Source organism: Oncorhynchus keta, chromosome 36 (genome assembly GCF_023373465.1).
Source record: "Oncorhynchus keta strain PuntledgeMale-10-30-2019 chromosome 36, Oket_V2, whole genome shotgun sequence".
Lineage (NCBI taxonomy): Eukaryota > Metazoa > Chordata > Actinopteri > Salmoniformes > Salmonidae > Oncorhynchus > Oncorhynchus keta.
Window position 1 is genome coordinate 22,547,438 of NC_068456.1, and position 23,626 is coordinate 22,571,063.

The following is a 23,626-nucleotide window of genomic DNA, read 5'->3' on the forward strand; positions in this document are numbered from 1 at the left end:
ATATTGAGTGCGGTGGATACTACTGTTTATATCGAGTGTGGTGGACACTACTGTTTATATCGAGTGTGGTGGACACTACTGTTTATATCAGTGCGGTGGACACTACTGTTTATATCGAGTGCGGTGGACACTACTGTTTATATCGAGTGCGGTGGACACTACTGTTTATATTGAGTGCGGTGGATACTACTGTTTATATTGAGTGCGGTGGACACTACTGTTTATATCGAGTGTGGTGGACACTACTGTTTATATTGAGTGCGGTGGACACTACTGTTTATATCGAGTGTGGTGGACACTACTGTTTATATTGAGTGCGGTGGATACTACTGTTTATATTGAGTGTGGTGGACACTACTGTTTATATTGAGTGCGGTGGACACTACTGTTTATATCGAGTGTGGTGGACACTACTGTTTATATGGAGTCTGGTGGATACTACTGTTTATATCGAGTGTGGTGGACACTACTGTTTATATTGAGTGTGGTGGACACTACTGTTTATATCGAGTGTGGTGGACACTACTGTTTATATTGAGTGCGGTGGACACTACTGTTTATATCGAGTGTGGTGGACACTACTGTTTATATCGAGTGCGGTGGATACTACTGTTTATATTGAGTGCGGTGGACACTACTGTTTATATTGAGTGTGGTGGACACTACTGTTTATATCGAGTGCGGTGGACACAACTGTTTATATCGAGTGTGGTGGACACTACTGTTTATATCGAGTGTGGTGGACACTACTGTTTATATCGAGTGTGGTGGACACTACTGTTTATATCGAGTGTGGTGGACACTACTGTTTATATCGAGTGTGGTGGACACTACTGTTTATATCGAGTGTGGTGGACACTACTGTTTATATCGAGTGCGGTGGACACTACTGTTTATATCGAGTGCGGTGGACACTACTGTTTATATTGAGTGTGGTGCACACTACTGTTTATATTGAGTGCGGTGGACACTACTGTTTATATTGATTGTGGTGGACACTACTGTTTATATTGAGTGCGGTGGACACTACTGTTTATATTGAGTGCGGTGGACACTACTGTTTCTATCGAGTGCGGTGGATACTACTGTTTATATCAAATGTGGTGGACACTACTGTTTATATCGAGTGTGGTGGACACTACTGTTTCTATCGAGTGCGGTGGACACTACTGTTTATATTGAGTGTGGTGGACACTACTGTTTATATTGAGTGTGGTGGACACTACTGTTTATATTGAGTGTGGTGGACACTACTGTTTATATCGAGTGTGGTGGACACTATTGTTTATATCGAGTGCGGTGGATACTACTGTTTATATCGAGTGTGGTGGACACTACTGTTTATATTGAGTGTGGTGGACACTACTGTTTATATTGAGTGTGGTGGACACTACTGTTTATATTGAGTGTGGTGGACACTACTGTTTATATTGAGTGTGGTGGACACTACTGTTTATATTGAGTGTGGTGGACACTACTGTTTATATTGAGTGTGGTGGACACTACTGTTTATATTGAGTGTGGTGGACACTACTGTTTATATCGAGTGTGGTGGACACTACTGTTTCTATCGAGTGCGGTGGATACTACTGTTTATATCAAATGTGGTGGACACTACTGTTTATATCGAATGTGGGACACTACTGTTTATATCGAGTGCTGTGGATACTACTGTTTATATCGAGTGCTGTGGATACTACTGTTTATATCGAATGTGGTGGACACTACTGTTTATATCGAGTGCTGTGGACACTACTGTTTATATCGAGTGCTGTGGACACTACTGTTTATATCGAGTGCTGTGGACACTACTGTTTATATCGAGTGCTGTGGATACTTCTGTTTATATCGAATGTGGTGGACACTACTGTTTATATCGAGTGCGGTGGACACTACTGTTTATATTGAGTGTGGTGGACACTACTGTTTATATCGAGTGTGGTGGACACTACTGTTTATATCGAGTGCGGTGGTCACTACTGTTTATATTGAGTGTGGTGGACACTACTGTTTATATCGAATGTGGTGGACACTACTGTTTATATCGAGTGCTGTGGACACTACTGTTTATATCGAGTGCTGTGGACACTACTGTTTATATTGAATGTGGTGGACACTACTGTTTATATCGAGTGTGGTGGACACTACTGTTTATATCGAGTGCTGTGGACACTACTGTTTATATCGAGTGCTGTGGACACTACTGTTTATATTGAATGTGGTGGACACTACTGTTTATATCGAGTGCTGTGGACACTACTGTTTATATCGAGTGCTGTGGACACTACTGTTTATATTGAATGTGGTGGACACTACTGTTTATATCGAGTGCTGTGGACACTACTGTTTATATCGAGTGCTGTGGACACTACTGTTTATATTGAATGTGGTGGACACTACTGTTTATATCGAGTGCTGTGGATACTACTGTTTATATTGAATGTGGTGGACACTACTGTTTATATCGAGTGCTGTGGACACTACTGTTTATATTGAATGTGGTGGACACCACTGTTTATATCGAGTGCTGTGGACACTACTGTTTATATCGAGTGCTGTGGACACTACTGTTTATATTGAATGTGGTGGACACTACTGTTTATATCGAGTGCTGTGGACACTACTGTTTATATCGAGTGCTGTGGACACTACTGTTTATATTGAATGTGGTGGACACTACTGTTTATATCGAGTGCTGTGGATACTACTGTTTATATCGAATGTGGTGGACACTACTGTTTATATTGAATGTGGTGGACACTACTGTTTATATTGAATGTGGTGGACACTACTGTTTATATTGAATGTGGTGGACACTACTGTTTATATTGAATGTGGTGGACACTACTGTTTATATTGAATGTGGTGGACACTACTGTTTATATTGAATGTGGTGGACACTACTGTTTATATTGAATGTGGTGGACACTACTGTTTATATTGAATGTGGTGGACACTACTGTTTATATTGAATGTGGTGTACACTACTGTTTATATTGAATGTGGTGGATACTACTGTTTATATCGAGTGTGGTGGACACTACTGTTTATATCGAATGTGGTGGACACTACTGTTTATATTGAGTGTGGTGGACACTACTGTTTATATTGAATGTGGTGGACACTACTGTTTATATTGAATGTGGTGGACACTACTGTTTATATTGAATGTGGTGGACACTACTGTTTATATTGAATGTGGTGGACACTACTGTTTATATTGAATGTGGTGGACACTACTGTTTATATTGAATGTGGTGGACACTACTGTTTATATTGAATGTGGTGGACACTACTGTTTATATTGAATGTGGTGGATACTACTGTTTATATTGAATGTGGTGGACACTACTGTTTATATTGAATGTGGTGGACACTACTGTTTATATTGAATGTGGTGGACACTACTGTTTATATGAGTGCGGTGGACACTACTGTTTATATTGAGTGTGGTGGACACTACTGTTTATATTGAGTGCGGTGGACACTACTGTTTATATTGAGTGCGGTGGACACTACTGTTTCTATCGAGTGCGGTGGATACTACTGTTTATATCAAATGTGGTGGACACTACTGTTTATATCGAATGTGGGACACTACTGTTTATATCGAGTGCTGTGGATACTACTGTTTATATCGAGTGCTGTGGATACTACTGTTTATATCGAATGTGGTGGACACTACTGTTTATATGTGCTGTGGACACTACTGTTTATATCGAGTGCTGTGGACACTACTGTTTATATCGAGTGCTGTGGACACTACTGTTTATATCGAGTGCTGTGGATACTTCTGTTTATATCGAATGTGGTGGACACTACTGTTTATATCGAGTGCGGTGGACACTACTGTTTATATTGAGTGTGGTGGACACTACTGTTTATATCGAGTGTGGTGGACACTACTGTTTATATCGAGTGCGGTGGTCACTACTGTTTATATTGAGTGTGGTGGACACTACTGTTTATATCGAATGTGGTGGACACTACTGTTTATATCGAGTGCTGTGGACACTACTGTTTATATCGAGTGCTGTGGACACTACTGTTTATATTGAATGTGGTGGACACTACTGTTTATATCGAGTGTGGTGGACACTACTGTTTATATCGAGTGCTGTGGACACTACTGTTTATATCGAGTGCTGTGGACACTACTGTTTATATTGAATGTGGTGGACACTACTGTTTATATCGAGTGCTGTGGACACTACTGTTTATATCGAGTGCTGTGGACACTACTGTTTATATTGAATGTGGTGGACACTACTGTTTATATCGAGTGCTGTGGACACTACTGTTTATATCGAGTGCTGTGGACACTACTGTTTATATTGAATGTGGTGGACACTACTGTTTATATCGAGTGCTGTGGACACTACTGTTTATATTGAATGTGGTGGACACCACTGTTTATATCGAGTGCTGTGGACACTACTGTTTATATCGAGTGCTGTGGACACTACTGTTTATATTGAATGTGGTGGACACTACTGTTTATATCGAGTGCTGTGGACACTACTGTTTATATCGAGTGCTGTGGACACTACTGTTTATATTGAATGTGGTGGACACTACTGTTTATATCGAGTGCTGTGGATACTACTGTTTATATCGAATGTGGTGGACACTACTGTTTATATTGAATGTGGTGGACACTACTGTTTATATTGAATGTGGTGGACACTACTGTTTATATTGAATGTGGTGGACACTACTGTTTATATTGAATGTGGTGGACACTACTGTTTATATTGAATGTGGTGGACACTACTGTTTATATTGAATGTGGTGGACACTACTGTTTATATTGAATGTGGTGGACACTACTGTTTATATTGAATGTGGTGGACACTACTGTTTATATTGAATGTGGTGTACACTACTGTTTATATTGAATGTGGTGGATACTACTGTTTATATCGAGTGTGGTGGACACTACTGTTTATATCGAATGTGGTGGACACTACTGTTTATATCGAGTGTGGTGGACACTACTGTTTATATTGAATGTGGTGGACACTACTGTTTATATTGAATGTGGTGGACACTACTGTTTTATATTGAATGTGGTGGACACTACTGTTTATATTGAATGTGGTGGACACTACTGTTTATATTGAATGTGGTGGACACTACTGTTTATATTGAATGTGGTGGACACTACTGTTTATATTGAATGTGGTGGACACTACTGTTTATATTGAATGTGGTGGACACTACTGTTTATATTGAATGTGGTGGATACTACTGTTTATATTGAATGTGGTGGACACTACTGTTTATATTGAATGTGGTGGACACTACTGTTTATATTGAATGTGGTGGACACTACTGTTTATATCGAGTGCGGTGGACACTACTGTTTATATTGAGTGTGGTGGACACTACTGTTTATATTGAGTGCGGTGGACACTACTGTTTATATTGAGTGCGGTGGACACTACTGTTTCTATCGAGTGCGGTGGATACTACTGTTTATATCAAATGTGGTGGACACTACTGTTTATATCGAATGTGGGACACTACTGTTTATATCGAGTGCTGTGGATACTACTGTTTATATCGAGTGCTGTGGATACTACTGTTTATATCGAATGTGGTGGACACTACTGTTTATATCGAGTGCTGTGGACACTACTGTTTATATCGAGTGCTGTGGACACTACTGTTTATATCGAGTGCTGTGGACACTACTGTTTATATCGAGTGCTGTGGATACTTCTGTTTATATCGAATGTGGTGGACACTACTGTTTACTGTGCGGTGGACACTACTGTTTATATTGAGTGTGGTGGACACTACTGTTTATATCGAGTGTGGTGGACACTACTGTTTATATCGAGTGCGGTGGTCACTACTGTTTATATTGAGTGTGGTGGACACTACTGTTTATATCGAATGTGGTGGACACTACTGTTTATATCGAGTGCTGTGGACACTACTGTTTATATCGAGTGCTGTGGACACTACTGTTTATATTGAATGTGGTGGACACTACTGTTTATATCGAGTGTGGTGGACACTACTGTTTATATCGAGTGCTGTGGACACTACTGTTTATATCGAGTGCTGTGGACACTACTGTTTATATTGAATGTGGTGGACACTACTGTTTATAGTGCTGTGGACACTACTGTTTATATTGAGTGCTGTGGACACTACTGTTTATATTGAATGTGGTGGACACTACTGTTTATATCGAGTGCTGTGGACACTACTGTTTATATCGAGTGCTGTGGACACTACTGTTTATATTGAATGTGGTGGACACTACTGTTTATATCGAGTGCTGTGGATACTACTGTTTATATTGAATGTGTGGACACTACTGTTTATATCGAGTGCTGTGGACACTACTGTTTATATTGAATGTGGTGGACACCACTGTTTATATCGAGTGCTGTGGACACTACTGTTTATATCGAGTGCTGTGGACACTACTGTTTATATTGAATGTGGTGGACACTACTGTTTATATCGAGTGCTGTGGACACTACTGTTTATATCGAGTGCTGTGGACACTACTGTTTATATTGAATGTGGTGGACACTACTGTTTATATCGAGTGCTGTGGATACTACTGTTTATATCGAATGTGGTGGACACTACTGTTTATATTGAATGTGTGGACACTACTGTTTATATTGAATGTGGTGGACACTACTGTTTATATTGAATGTGGTGGACACTACTGTTTATATTGAATGTGGTGGACACTACTGTTTATATTGAATGTGGTGGACACTACTGTTTATATTGAATGTGGTGGACACTACTGTTTATATTGAATGTGGTGGACACTACTGTTTATATTGAATGTGGTGGACACTACTGTTTATATTGAATGTGGTGGATACTACTGTTTATATCGAGTGTGGTGGACACTACTGTTTATATTGAATGTGGTGGACACTACTGTTTATATTGAGTGTGGTGGACACTACTGTTTATATTGAATGTGGTGGACACTACTGTTTATATTGAATGTGGTGGACACTACTGTTTATATTGAATGTGGTGGACACTACTGTTTATATTGAATGTGGTGGACACTACTGTTTATATTGAATGTGGTGGACACTACTGTTTATATCGAGTGCTGTGGACACTACTGTTTATATCGAGTGCTGTGGACACTACTGTTTATATTGAATGTGGTGGACACTACTGTTTATATCGAGTGCTGTGGATACTACTGTTTATATCGAATGTGGTGGACACTACTGTTTATATTGAATGTGGTGGACACTACTGTTTATATTGAATGTGGTGGACACTACTGTTTATATTGAATGTGGTGGACACTACTGTTTATATTGAATGTGGTGGACACTACTGTTTATATTGAATGTGGTGGACACTACTGTTTATATTGAATGTGGTGGACACTACTGTTTATATTGAATGTGGTGGACACTACTGTTTATATTGAATGTGGTGGACACTACTGTTTATATTGAGTGTGGTGGAGACTACTGTTTATATCGAGTGTGGTGGACACTACTGTTTATATTGAGTGTGGTGGACACTACTGTTTATATTGAGTGTGGTGGACACTACTGTTTATATTGAGTGTGGTGGACACTACTGTTTATATTGAGTGTGGTGGACACTACTGTTTATATTGAATGTGGTGGACACTACTGTTTATATTGAATGTGGTGGACACTACTGTTTATATTGAATGTGGTGGACACTACTGTTTATATTGAATGTGGTGGACACTACTGTTTATATTGAATGTGGTGGACACTACTGTTTATATTGAATGTGGTGGACACTACTGTTTATATTGAAGTGGATACTACTGTTTTATATTGAATGGTGGACACTACTGTTTATATTGAATGTGGTGGACACTACTGTTTATATTGAATGTGGTGGACACTACTGTTTATATCGAGTGTGGTGGACACTACTGTTTATATCGAATGTGGTGGACACTACTGCTTATATTGGGTGCTGTGGACACTACTGTTTATATCGAGTGCGGTGGACACTACTGTTTATATCGAGTGCGGTGGACACTACTGTTTATATCGAGTGTGGTGGACACTATTGTTTATATCGAGTGTGGTGGACACTACTGTTTATATCGAGTGCGGTGGATACTACTGTTTATATCGAGTGTGGTGGACACTACTGTTTATATTGAGTGTGGTGGACACTACTGTTTATATCGAGTGTGGTGGACACTACTGTTTATATCGAGTGTGGTGGACACTACTGTTTATATCGAGTGTGGTGGACACTACTGTTTATATTGAGTGTGGTGGACACTACTGTTTATATCGAGTGTGGTGGACACTATTGTTTATATCGAGTGCGGTGGATACTACTGTTTATATCGAGTGTGGTGGACACTACTGTTTATATCGAGTGTGGTGGACACTATTGTTTATATCGAGTGTGGTGGACACTACTGTTTATATTGAGTGCTGTGGACACTACTGTTTATATTGAGTGTGGTGGACACTACTGTTTATATCGAGTGCGGTGGACACTACTGTTTATATCGAGTGTGGTGGACACTACTGTTTATATTGAGTGTGGTGGACACTACTGTTTATATCGAGTGTGGTGGACACTATTGTTTATATCGAGTGCGGTGGATACTACTGTTTATATCGAGTGTGGTGGACACTATTGTTTATATCGAGTGCGGTGGATACTACTGTTTATATTGAGTGCGGTGGACACTACTGTTTATATTGAGTGTGGTGGACACTACTGTTTATATTGAGTGTGGTGGACACTACTGTTTATATCGAGTGTGGTGGACACTACTGTTTATATCGAGTGTGGTGGACACTACTGTTTATATCGAGTGCGGTGGACACTACTGTTTATATTGAGTGCGGTGGACACTACTGTTTATATTGAGTGTGGTGGACACTACTGTTTATATAGTGCGGTGGACACTACTGTTTATATTGAGTGCTGTGGACACTACTGTTTATATTGAGTGTGGTGGACACTACTGTTTATATCGAGTGCGGTGGACACTACTGTTTATATCGGTGCGGTGGACACTACTGTTTATATCGAGTGTGGTGGACACTACTGTTTATATCGAGTGCTGTGGATACTACTGTTTATATCGAATGTGGTGGACACTACTGTTTATATCGAGTGTTGTGGACACTACTGTTTATATCGAGTGCTGTGGACACTACTGTTTATATCGAGTGGTGTGGACACTACTGTTTATATCGAGTGGGTGGACACTACTGTTTATATCGAATGTGGTGGACACTACTGTTTTATAGTGTGGTGGACACCACTGTTTATATGTGCTGTGGACACTACTGTTTATATTGAATGTGGTGGATACTACTGTTTATATTGAATGTGGTGGACACTACTGTTTATATTGAGTGTGGTGGACACTACTGTTTATATCGAGTGGTGTGGACACTACTGTTTATATCGAGTGTGGTGGACACTACTGTTTATATCGAATGTGGTGGACACTACTGTTTATATCGAGTGCTGTGGACACTACTGTTTATATCGAGTGTGGTGGACACTACTGTTTATATCGAGTGTGGTGGACACTACTGTTTATTTCGAGTGCGGTGGACACTACTGTTTATTTCGAGTGCGGTGGACACTACTGTTTATATTGAGTGCTGTGGACACTACTGTTTCTATCGAGTGTGGTGGACACTACTGTTTATATTGTGTGGTGGACACTACTGTTTATATCGAGTGTGGTGGACACTACTGTTTATATTGAGTGTGGTGGACACTACTGTTTATATCGAGTGCGGTGGACACAACTGTTTATATCGAGTGTGGTGGACACTACTGTTTATATCGAGTGTGGTGGACACTACTGTTTATATCGAGTGTGGTGGACACCACTGTTTATATCGAGTGCGGTGGATACTACTGTTTATATCGAGTGTGGTGGACACTACTGTTTATATTGAGTGTGGTGGACACTACTGTTTATATCGAGTGTGGTGGACACTATTGTTTATATCGAGTGCGGTGGATACTACTGTTTATATCGAGTGTGGTGGACACTACTGTTTATATCGAGTGTGGTGGACACTATTGTTTATATCGAGTGTGGTGGATACTACTGTTTATATTGAGTGCGGTGGACACTACTGTTTATATTGAGTGTGGTGGACACTACTGTTTTATATGCGGTGGACACTACTGTTTATATGTGGTGGACACTACTGTTTATATTGAGTGTGGTGGACACTACTGTTTATATCGAGTGTGGTGGACACTATTGTTTATATTGAGTGCGGTGGATACTACTGTTTATATCGAGTGTGGTGGACACTACTATTTCTATCGAGTGCGGTGGACACAACTGTTTATATTGAGTGCTGTGGACACTACTGTTTATATTGAGTGTGGTGGACACTACTGTTTATATCGAGTGCGGTGGACACTACTGTTTATATTGAGTGCTGTGGACACTACTGTTTATATTGAGTGTGGTGGACACTACTGTTTATATCGAGTGCGGTGGACACTACTGTTTATATTGAGTGCTGTGGACACTACTGTTTATATTGAGTGTGGTGGACACTACTGTTTATATCGAGTGTGGTGGACACTACTGTTTATATTGAGTGCTGTGGACACTACTGTTTATATTGAGTGTGGTGGGCACTACTGTTTATATCGAGTGTGGTGGACACTACTGTTTATATTGAGTGCTGTGGACACTACTGTTTATATTGAGTGCGGTGGACACTACTGTTTATATCGAGTGCGGTGGACACTACTGTTTACTGTTTATATCGAGTGTGGTGGACACTACTGTTTATATTGAGTGCGGTGGACACTACTGTTTATATTGAGTGTGGTGGACACTACTGTTTATATCGAGTGCGGTGGACACTACTGTTTATATTGAGTGTGGTGGACACTACTGTTTATATCGAGTGTGGTGGACACTACTGTTTATATCGAGTGTGGTGGACACCACTGTTTATATCGAGTGCTGTGGATACTACTGTTTATATCGAATGTGGTGGACACTACTGTTTATATCGAGTGGTGTGGACACTACTGTTTATATCGAGTGCTGTGGATACTTGTTTATATCGAATGTGGTGGACACTACTGTTTATATCGAGTGTGGTGGACACCACTGTTTATATCGAGTGCTGTGGACACTACTGTTTATATCGAGTGCTGTGGATACTACTGTTTATATCGAGTGTGGTGGACACTACTGTTTATATCGAGTGCTGTGGATACTACTGTTTATATCGGGTGCTGTGGATACTACTGTTTATATCGAGTGCGGTGGATACCACTGTTTATATCGAGTGCTGTGGATACTACTGTTTATATCGGATGCTGTGGATACTACTGTTTATATCGAGTGCTGTGGACACTACTGTTTATATAGTGCTGTGGACACTACTGTTTATATGTGCTGTGGATACTACTGTTTATATCGAGTGCGGTGGATACCACTGTTTATATCGAGTGCTGTGGATACTACTGTTTATATCGGGTGCTGTGGATACTACTGTTTATATCGAGTGCTGTGGACACTACTGTTTATATCGAGTGTGGTGGACACTACTGTTTATTTCGAGTGCGGTGGACACTACTGTTTATTTCGAGTGCGGTGGACACTACTGTTTATATTGAGTGCTGTGGACACTACTGTTTCTATCGAGTGTGGTGGATACTACTGTTTATATAGAGTGTGGTGGACACCACTGTTTATATCGAGTGCTGTGGACACTACTGTTTATATCGAGTGCGGTGGACACAACTGTTTATATCGAGTGCTGTGGACACTACTGTTTATATCGGGTGCTGTGGACACTACTGTTTATATCGAGTGGTGTGGACACTACTGTTTATATCGAGTGGTGTGGACACTACTGTTTATATCGAATGTGGTGGACACTACTGTTTATATCGAGTGTGGTGGACACCACTGTTTATATTGAGTGCTGTGGACACTACTGTTTATATCGAGTGCTGTGGATACTACTGTTTATATCGAGTGCGGTGGATACTACTGTTTATATCGGGTGCTGTGGATACTACTGTTTATATTGAGTGCTGTGGATACTACTGTTTATATCGAGTGTGGTGGACACTACTGTTTATTTCGAGTGCGGTGGACACTACTGTTTATTTCGAGTGCGGTGGACACTACTGTTTATATTGAGTGCTGTGGACACTACTGTTTCTATCGAGTGTGGTGGATACTACTGTTTATATAGAGTGTGGTGGACACCACTGTTTATATCGAGTGCTGTGGACACTACTGTTTATATCGAGTGCGGTGGACACAACTGTTTATATCGAGTGCTGTGGACACTACTGTTTATATCGAGTGTGGTGGACACTACTGTTTATATCGAGTGTGGTGGACACTACTGTTTATATCGAGTGCTGTGGACACTACTGTTTATATCGAGTGTGGTGGACACTACTGTTTATATCGAGTGCTGTGGACACTACTGTTTATATCGAGTGTGGTGGACACTACTGTTTATATCGAGTGCGGTAAAGAGAGATACATTGGAATTATTGAGTGGAATACATTTTTGGGGGTCTATGGTTGACTGTCCTTTATAGTTAATTTGTTTGTGTGTCTGTTGATTTACAGTTAGACATTTCTCCCGCTAAAGTGAACAGTGTTTGAACAGTGTTTCCCAGAGACATCTGTCAACTGGTTAATTTAACCAATTTCACCAATCAACTGATCAATTTCACCAATCAACTGATCAATTTCACCAATTTGGTTTTAGTTCAGAAAATAAGTGAAAAACAACTGTCATATTGTTCAGATTTAGTGCCTGTTGCGACATCATTATAATTCCTCTGCATTGCGGTAGATATTAATGACCATGAGTCACTTGAACCCCCAATCAGCAGCCATGATATTATCTCCATTTCCTGTATCTTTAAACAGGCAGCACTTAACCTGGCCTCTCCTCTTACATCCATAGGAAAGAGGATCTCAATCATCAGATACAGATTGTGCTGTGTTGTATGTGCTGTTTCAATTTCCCTTTTATCCAATAAAGGACACTTTGTTACTACCATCGTCGGATGGCGAGCGGCTACTAAGGTACACCGCACAGTGCCTGTCAGCAATTACATTATGAAAGGCATTCTATTTAATGATGTCCGCTGAAAGGGTAAATAAGTGACTCTGTGTTGGGAGAAAATCTAATCACGGACCAATCGTGTGCCCAGAGTGGGGGAAACAACATGGCCGCCTCACTGAAACCCATTTAATCAGCCGAATTAGGCCCGGCCACGCAGGAGTCCGTGGGAAGAGGAGAATCGATGAGAAGGCAGGATTCATACAGCTTTTGTTTCTGTGTGGTGGCAGGCTGGCTGGGTAGGTGATGGATAGGGGCAGGCGTTCACACTCAAAGCCTTCATTAAACAGACAAACTGGATACACTCTGGAGGTGCAGGGGGAGTTCGAGGAAACACATGAGAAGTTCGGGGTATCAGTTTGCTGAGTATACTGAGCTCATCCTGACAGGTATATCGTCACTCACACCAAACTAATCATATAGAAAATTAGAGTAGTTCTGCCTCTAGTGGTGTGGGGGCTGTGCTTTGGCAAAGTGGGTGGGGTTATATCCTTCCTGTTTGGCCCTGTCCGGGGGTATCATCGGATGGGGCCACAGTGTCTCCTGACCCCTCCTGTCTCAGCCTCCAGTATTTATGCTGCAGTAGTTTATGTGTCAGGGGCTAGGGTCAGTTTGTTATATCTGGAGTATTATATCTCCTGTCTTATCCGGTGTCCTGTGTGAATTTAAGTATGCTCTCTCTAATTCCCTCTTTCTCTCTTTCTTTCTCTCTCTCTCTCTCGAAGGACCTGAGCCGTAGGACCATGCCTCAGGACTACCTGGCCTGATGACTCCTTGCTGTCCCCAGTCCACCTGGCCGTGCTGCTGCTCCAGTTTCAACTGTTCTGCCTGTGATTATTATTATTTGACCATGCTGGTCATTTATGAACATTTGAACATCTTGGCCATGTTCTGTTATAATCTCTACCCGGCACAGCCAGAAGAGGACTGGCCACCCCTCGTAGCCTGGATCCTCTCTAGGTTTCTTCCTAGGTTTTGGCCTTTCTAGGGAGCTTTTCCTAGCCACCGTGCTTCTACACCTGCACTGCTTGCTGTTTGGGTTTTAGGCTGGGTTTCTGTACAGCACTTTGAGATATCACCTGATGTACGAAGGGCTATATAAATACATTTGATTTGATTCTGCTGAGAAATAAGAATTGGTCAAAGGGAACTCTTCTTCTGTTAATAAAAAAAAAAGTTCAAACAGAAAATACAGAGCAATAAATGCAGGAAGGTAGCAGGTACAGTCCACCGTTCAAATGATAGAAGACAGATGACATGAATTTGTAGGACAGGCAATGAGAGAGAGAGAAACATGTCCCAATAAAATGTGTGACAAAGAATCTCATACTGCCTTGACTAGTAGAGTCATCCTCTCCTGAGTCGACAAAGACAACAACAAAAAAAACAGGGGGAAAAATGTGGTAAAGTGTGATGACATGGTAGAAAGAAACTGAGTCAGGAAGAAAGTGCGAAGTCACCGTGACAGATTCAATCAAAATCTGTTCTGCGAGGACAAACAATCAGCAGCGCTCACTCTGCCCTCCAACCAGCCCTCAGAGCAGGGGTGATGTCATTCAGCTACAGGGGGCATACTCACACTAACAGCGAGGGCGGAGGTGGGACTGGGCGTCCATCATCCATCCGGTGCAGTCTTTAACCCCCTAAGAGCAATGGGCCAGAAATACTTCCCGGTACAGCTCGGCAATACATCACAGAAATGGTGCGCTAATGTATCCCATGGAAACCACAGTGAATTGTCCTCATGACTGTACGCTAATTGGAATTATGAATAATAACATGTCATTTGTGAGGAGGTGGAGGACTAGAGCACGGCATGCAAACCGGAATGTGAAAAACATGCTTATTTACAGACACGTATCTATGTAAAAAAAAAATCTTATGAAACATGTCAATATACACCAATTATAAATATAAGTATAGCACACACCCACACATACACTGTATTCTAGCTGTCCCTCTTCCTCTAGATGTTTGTGGAAAAGTGACAGCACTACACAGACATCTGTCAAATTTAGGGGCTTCATATTCCTTGTGTGTAAGAGTGTTTAATTAGGAGGATGTCCCTTTCAGATCTGATTAAGTTCTGTGAAGTGGATTGAAAAAGTATGCGAGAGTGAGAGAGACAGAGAGCCATCGCTTAGTGGGGAATGTGTGACAAGCCCTCAGTCATTGTCACCACTGAGACGGTCCATTAGAGTCAGACAGTGAGACACGGCTCTCAGTCATTCAGGCAGTGTGTTGGACAGCTCAGAGGGTCATCTGGGATGGTGGTTGTGCTGAAAATCAGACCAAGACCGGGGGAAGGAGGAGGACCATCCTTACACCCAGTCTCAATGCCACAGTGAATAACATCATGTCAGGTACAAGAGCACGCGACTACACTGGCACTGTTAGCGAGGACTGAAATGGTCACGGTCAATCTAGGTCCTCCTATAGGAGAAGGGCGCCAGTGGGCTTGTTTACATGCAGACTACCATAACAATACATGTAGAAATCTGCGGAGGACAGTGAAGCAAAGTCATTTGAAATGGCTTCTAGAGATATAGACATGTCTAAGACACACATTGTATGTGGGGGAAGGTTTAAAGAGCCACTGAAAACACCGATTGGCACGTGTTTTTCTGTTGCTCATTAGAAGAGCGAGATTTCAGTCTTGGAGGTGTGTTTCCTGACCTATTTCACTTCCTCAAAATAACCCGAATGAATCTAACATAACTCAAGAAATCTGTACTGAATTTTGACGTCTTTGACAAGGATGTTTTAGATGCGCAATTTTACATCTAACTAAGGTGTTTGGTGCAGTGTTTCTCAAGTTCAGAAATGCACAACGTGTTGTCTTATGTAAACAAAGTCGGAGCTGCTGGACAGGTCTGTTTCACTGTCTCTACTATTGGATAGAGAGCTATCACCTCAGCTGTTAACCCCTTGTTAGTGGGCAAATGGACAGCGTCAAATCAAAATCCAACCTTCATTTACCCGTTGTGACGCACGGATATTCCAAACTCCGTTTCAGACGAGACCGACTTTATGAACAAAATGATCCTTTTGACACTATCTTGTCAATTTTGGCACTAGAATAAATGTGTTTGAATCGAAGCCACGTAAGCTGTTTTCAAAGGGAAATGTAGCATTTTAAAGGCAGTCGCTCTTTAAAATGTTTGTGTAAAATGCTGTTAGAAAACCAGGATCTAGGTTTCTTAGGTAGACCGCCTAACTAGGGCTGTTATGGTGATCGTATTACCGCTACACCGGCAGTCCCAAGTCAAATTACATGTGACCGTTGAGTCACGGTAACTAGGCTTCTCCAAAACTGCGCTCTGATTCCGCTGATGGTCATTAGTAGGCCACTCAAGAACATTCAATATTGTCTTGGTAAGAAACTCCAGTGTATATTTGGCCTTGTGTTTTAGGTTATTGTCCTACTGAAAGGCAGACTGAACCAGGTTTTCCTCTAGGATTTTGCCTGTGCTTAGCTATATTCAGTTTATTTTTATCCTAAAAAACGACAGTCCTTGCCGATGAAAAGGATACCCATAACATGATGCAGCCACCACCATGCTTGAAAATATGAAGAGTGCTACTCTGTGATGTGTTTGTGTTGGATTTGCCCCAAACATAATACTGTGTATTCAGGACAAAAAACTACATTTCGTTGCCACATTTTTTGTAGTTTTACTTTACTGCTTTGCTGCAAACAGGGTGCATGTTTTGGAACAACATTTTTTTCTGTACAGGCATCATCCTTTTCACTGATTTAGGTTAATATTGTGGAGTAACAACAATGTTGTTGAACCATCCTCAGTTTTCTCCTACCACAGCCATTTAAAGTCAACATTGGCCTCATGGTGAAATCCCTGAGCGGTTTTCTTCCTCTCTGGCAACTGAGTTAGGAAGGACGCCTGTATCTCTGGGTCTATTTATACATCATCCAAAGTGTAATTAAAGGGATATTCAACATCTGTTTTGTTTTTTACCCATCTACCCTTCTTTACGAGGCATTGGAAAACCTCCCTGGTCGTTGTGGTTGAATCTGTATATTAAATGCACTGCTCGACTGAGGGACCTTACAGATAATAGTTTGTGTGGGGTACAGAGATGAGGTAGTCATTCAAAAACCACGTTGAACACTATTATTGCACACAGAGCGAGTCCATAAAATGTATGTGACTTGTTAGGGCATTTTTACTCCTGAACTTATTTAAGATACACACAACAAAGGGGTTGCATACTTATTGACACATTTTTTATTTAATTTGCGAACATTTCAAAAAAACATAATTCTACTTTGACATTATGGGGTATTGTGTGTAGGCCAGTGACACAAAATCTAAATGAATCCATTTTAAATTCAGGCTATAAGACCATTTTTGGGGAGAAAAGTAAAGGATTGTGAATACTTTCTGAAGGCAAGGTATGTAAAGACCTGATTCAATTGACAATAGTCTGATGGGTGAGAATATTATCAAGTGCTTGTCAAATTGTGAATGAGAGACTGATGAAGTGTGTGCCGCCTGCGCAAGAAACAGAGTTGAGCACAAGCCTTTCATGCAACTTTTTTCTAATAATCAGTCGCACCAAATATACTCTTCAGTTGTTCTGAAATAAACTACATACGGATCTGTTATGATGGTGTAGGCTATATTAAATGGATTTATTAGACTAAAAAGTAGATGTTACAAAGATCAGTATCGGGGGCTTGTAGGCTACATGTGGAAGCCGGAGATGCTAAACGGGTTTCTGTTAATTAACAAACAATTACCGTGAGACCGGCAGTTATTTGCATGACAGTTACCGGCTGACAAAATGTCATGACTGCCACAGCCCTACACCTCACAGACCAGATTTGGAAACTATAGACGATATTCAATCCCTTATTTTTGTCCAGGAAACAAATAGAAATTCAAATGGGTTCATTTAATTCAGAGAGGATGTTATTCTGTGTGTATCCGTGAATGAGAATTTTTTTTTTGTTGAGTAAAAACCTTTTAGAATGGATGTGAAAGAGAGAGTGGAGGAGAGGACAGGGATGATGTATACTAATCATAGTCTTGGTGGTGATAGTAATCTCTCTCTTGTCAGCATCCGAAAGCCAAGGCCACAGAGCAACACATCTCTGCCTCCATCTGACACACTCTGAAGAGGACACAGCTAGACTGACCTGGCCTGCACATCCCAGAATAAAGCTTACAATATGACTGGTCTGAAAGAGTATTTACATAACAATAGCTACAGAAACGTGTATCTCATTTTGGATTTAAAATCCAACGAGTTTCTTCTCAACACGCGAGTCACTCAGTCAGCTGAAAGGACAGATGCTGATAGTGAGCCATCACTAGATTTGAAAAAAAATCGTATACACATTACATCCTAAACCAAACTTTAGAGCATGATTGAGACTGGCCATTAGGAATCCTCTGGGCAATTCCTCATCATTACCGTGTCTGTATCGGAAGCCACCGAGGTCAATAGAACGGACGGGCCTGGTCTCGTGTTACTGACGACAGAGTTGGTGCTGAGACGGCTCTATATACCCCTGCGGGATAGGGCTCATCATGATAATTAACGTCTCACGTTACCATCACATCTAAATAGCGCTCTGATAAAACAGCATTAATGGGAAATACATATGAGCCCCGATCGATGGACGGATGACCTAAACACAAGCCGCAGGACAGTCTGCAATCAACTGCATTCATATTGGAATCCTACCACAGCACCTTCAACTTGCCTGTATTTGATATTGGAGGTTCTCCTCAAATAATGTTAATCTGTTTGATTGCTGCATCTAAGGCCAGCTGATGCTATGCTGTGATGGTCATGGAATAACTGTAATTGGCCGAATAGCAAAAGGGTTATGACGGTTATTTCTTTTCATGACTGTATTCATCCATAACCGTCGGTTACGCGGTTGTATGGTAATTGTGCCCGTCCTTACCCAGAAAGGAATCCCAAATACTGTATGAGCTTCGGAGTGTGCAACTGTCCCAGATGTGTAGCTCTACTCCTCTGACATATTCCATTGCAACATATGTCTAGCAAATCCTGTACCACCATCTTTCTTTCTTTTTGCTCAGGACTATTAGAGTGGATCTCATTGTCAATTAACTAGGCACGGTGTTTGCAGTCAGTCCATTCAATCATATTTCAGTCCGTTTAATCACAACATTGCGTGTGACAGTCACCTTAAAATATCACTGCCAAAGTCTACTTCAATTTTATGGTTCATAAGATTAAACCATGAATATTTTGTACGGCCGTCTCAGTTTTAAGGCAATCCTAAGTGGTGACACTGCAAAACTCACGGATCATTAAAGATGATATTTTTTGCCAAACACGTTTCATTATAATTTATGCTCAATGTCGTTCTATCAAGGTTTTACGCCTTAAAAAGACACAGACCGAGAGTTCTAGAGACATTTAACATATTTATATATTCTGTAGAGACAGATATTGTTTAAAAGAGATATTGTTTCTGAACATTCCTATGAACTGATCAAATCCATTGCAGGAAGAATAAAACCTTATATATATTTTATTCGCTGTGTACATACAGTGCATTCGGAAAGTATTCAGATCCCTTGATTTTTTCCACATTTTGTTATGTTACAGTCTTATTGTAAAATGGATATATATTTTTTCCATCAACCTACACACAATACCCATAACGATAAAGCAAAAACTGGTTTTTAGAAGAAAATAAATATTTAAAGAATAACTGAAATACCACATTTACATAAGTAGTAAGCTACAAGCTTATACATCTGTATTTGGGGAGTTTCTACCACTCTTCTCTGCAGATCCTCTCAAGCTCGCTCAGGTTGGATGGGGAGCATCGCTGCACATCAATTTTCAGGTTTCTCCAGAGATGTTAGATTGGGTTAAAAATCCGGGCTCTGGCTGGGCCTCTCTAGGATATTCAGAGACTTGTCCCGAAGCCATTCCTGCGTTGTCTTCGCTGTTTCCTTAAGGTCATTGTCCTGTTGGAAAGGGAACCGTCGCCCCAATCTGAGGTCCTAAGCACTCTGGAGCAGGTTTTCATCAAGCATCTCTCTGTACAGTGAATATTGTTTCTCATGGTATAATGGTCCTTTAGGTGCCTTTTGGCAAACTGCAAGTGGGTTGTCATGCTCCTTTTACTGAGTGGCTTCCGTCTGGCCACTCTACCATAAAAAGCCTGATTGGTTGAGTGCTGCAGAGATGGTTGTCCTTCTGGAAGGTTCTCCCATTCGTCACCTCCCCGACCAAGGCCCTTCTCCCCCGATTGCTCTGTTTGGCCGGTCGGCTGCTCTAGGAAGAGACTTGGTGGTTCCAAAACGTCTTCCATTTAAAAACGGAGGCCAGAGTGTTCTTGGGGACCTTCAATGCTGCAGAAATCTTTTGGTACCCTTCCCCAGATCTGTGCCTCGACACAATCCTGTCTCGGAGCTCTACAGACAGTTCCTTCAACCTCATGGCTTGGTTTTTGCTCTGACATACACTGTCAACTGTAGGACTTTATATAGACAGGTGTGTACCTTTCCAAATCATGTTCAATCAATAGAATTTACCACAGGTGGACTCCAATCAAGTTGTAGAGGGTCAAGGGGTCTGAATACTTTCTGAATGCACTGTATGAGAAATACAATAGGCTTTCCAAAAGCACACAACGATCCATTTAATAGTGTTAATCAAATAATTCCTCTATACTGAGTCATTGTAATTGTATGCAGTTATTCAGTCGAGGAATAGGTGAACCTTCGTATTTGGTGCCTTGTTGCAAACAGGATGCATGTTTTGGAATATTTTATTCTCTACAAGCTTCCTTCTGTTCACTCTGTCATTTAGGTTAGTGTTATGGAGTAACTCAAATGTTGTTGATCCATCCTCAGTTTTCTCCTATCACAGACGTTAAACTAACTGTTTAAAAGTCACCATTGGGCTCATATGGTGAAATCCCTGAGCGGTTTCCTTCCTCTCCGGCAACTGAGTTAGGAAGGACACCTGTACATTTGTAGTGACTGTGTGTATTGACACACCATCCAAAGTGTAATTAATAACTTCACCATGCTTAAAGGGATATTCAATGTCTGTTTTGTTTTTTACCCATCTATCATTAGGTGCCCTTCTTTGCGAGGCGTTGGAAAACATCCCTGGTCTTTGTGGTTGAATCTGTGTTTGAAATTCACTGCTTGACTGAGGGACATTACAGATAATTGTATGTGTGGTGTACAAAGATGAGGTAGTCATTCATAAATCATGTCAAAAGTCCATGCAAATTATGTGACTTGTTAAGCAAATTTTTACTCCTGCATTTATTTATGCTTGCCAAAACGAAGGGGTTGAATACTTATTGACTTAAGACATTTAAGCTTTTCATTGTTTATTCATTTGTAAAAATGTCTAAAAACATAATTCCACTGTCATTATGGGGTATTGTGTGTAGGCCAGTGACGCAAAATGTGAAATGAAATGTAATAAATATTATATTCAGGCTGTAACAACAAAATGTGGAAAAAGTCAACGGGTGTGAATACTAAGGTCCTGTAATTGTCTTCCAAGAAAGTGGAACATTCTACCAAAAGAAAAACAACAATGAATTATACAAACTCATTATATATTATTATTATTATTATTATAATGGTAGTGTATCCTCTGTGTTACTTAACCATTTCTCCTGCTGTGTCTGCAATCAGCAAGGCCTCCAGTTGTTCACATTATTACAGTTCTATTCAATCTGATTTAAGTACAATCACTTAATATATCGATGGAACCAAGAGACAGTCAACTGTGTTCATGGAGAAATTGCATTCCAAATAATTCCCATTCAAGACATAGGGCTATTAGCCCATTGGAAACAGTAACCCTCTGACAACCCATTCAAGTTGTTAAACAAATGTTGTTGTTTTTTCATACTTCATTTGTGGTTGGTTAGATCACTACTGACAGAACCTTACCTGGATCTTGATTGGCCAGGAGAAGTTGCTGACATAGACATAGAAGGTGATGTTGGAGTTGACTCGGAAGTTGAACTTCTCACAGGAGAAGCTGTCTCTGTGTTCCTGGATATTGGTCTTGGACACGATGGGCACCTCCTCGCCAGAGATGGTGCCAGCTGGGGGTGAGAGGTGGGTCATAGTGTAAGACGTCAAAGGAAGGACACTGAGAGGATAGTACAGTTGGTAATAGTCAAATCACACATATAGGTACTGGTATGTGTGATTGGGGATAGGTACTGCTGTGACAGTTGTGCCAGTCGAACAAAAACTGAGTTTCATGATGGCAGTCGAGAGAGAATACAGATTAGCCAGGCTGGTGACGCTTTAGAATACAGATTAGCCAGGCTGGTGACGCTTTAGAATACAGATTAGCCAGGCTGGTGACGCTTTAGAATACAGATTAGCCAGGCTGGTGACGTTTTAGATTACAGATTAGCCAGGCTGGTGACGCTTTAGAATACAGATTAGCCAGGCTGGTCACGCTTTAGAATACAGATTAGCCAGGCTGGTGACGCTTTAGAATACAGATTAGACAGGCTGGTGACGCTTTAGAATACAGATTAGCCAGGCTGGTGACGCTTTAGAATACAGATTAGCCAGGCTGGTGACTTTAGAATACAGATTAGCCAGGCTGGTGACGCTTTAGAATACAGATTAGCCAGGCTGGTCACGCTTTAGAATACAGATTAGCCAGGCTGGTGACGCTTTAGAATACAGATTAGACAGGCTGGTGACGCTTTAGAATACAGATTAGCCAGGCTGGTGACGCTTTAGAATACAGATTAGCCAGGCTGGTGACGCTTTAGAATACAGATTAGCCAGGCTGGTGACGCTTTAGAATACAGATTAGCCAGGCTGGTGACGCTTTAGAATACAGATTAGCCAGGCTGGTGACATTTTAGATTACAGATTAGCCAGGCTGGTGACGTTTTAGATTACAGATTAGCCAGGCTGGTGACATTTTAGAAAACAGATTAGCCAGGCTGGTGACGTTTTAGATTACAGATTAGCCAGGCTGGTGACGTTTTAGATTACAGATTAGCCAGGCTGGTGACGAAATACAGATTTTACGCTTTAGAATACAGATTAGCCAGGCTAGTGACGTTTTAGAAAACAGATTAGCCAGGCTGGTGACGTTTTAGAATACAGATTAGCCAGGCTGGTGACGTTTTAGAATACAGATTAGCCAGGCTGGTGACGTTTTAGAATACAGATTAGCCAGGCAGTGACGTTTTAGAAAACAGATTAGCCAGGCTGGTGAAAACAGATTAGCCAGGCTTAGATTAGCCACAGATTAGCCAGGCTGGTGGGAATACGATTTTTGACGCTTTAGATTACAGATTAGCCAGGCTGGTGACGCTTTAGAATACAGATTAGCCAGGCTGGTGCTGGTGGCAGGCTTTTTAGAATACAGATTAGCCAGGCTGGTGACGAATACAGATTTTAGAATACAGATTAGCCAGGCTGACGTTTTGACAGATTAGCCAGGCTGGTACTTTAGAATACAGATTAGCCAGGCTAGCCAGGCTGGTG

General features: G+C 41.1%; 1 protein-coding gene across 4 annotated transcripts in view; it reads right to left on the reverse strand.

Annotated features, from left to right (window-relative positions):
• LOC118369810 (attractin-like protein 1) overlaps positions 1-23,626 on the reverse strand; it is a 371,022-nt gene that overhangs the window by 162,040 nt on the left and 185,356 nt on the right. For all 4 annotated transcript variants that reach the window (XM_052498667.1, XM_052498665.1, XM_052498666.1 and 1 more), the window contains one exon: positions 22,052-22,209. In XM_052498667.1, coding sequence (XP_052354627.1) covers positions 22,052-22,209 — 158 coding nt within the window. The remainder of the gene's footprint in view (positions 1-22,051; positions 22,210-23,626) is intronic.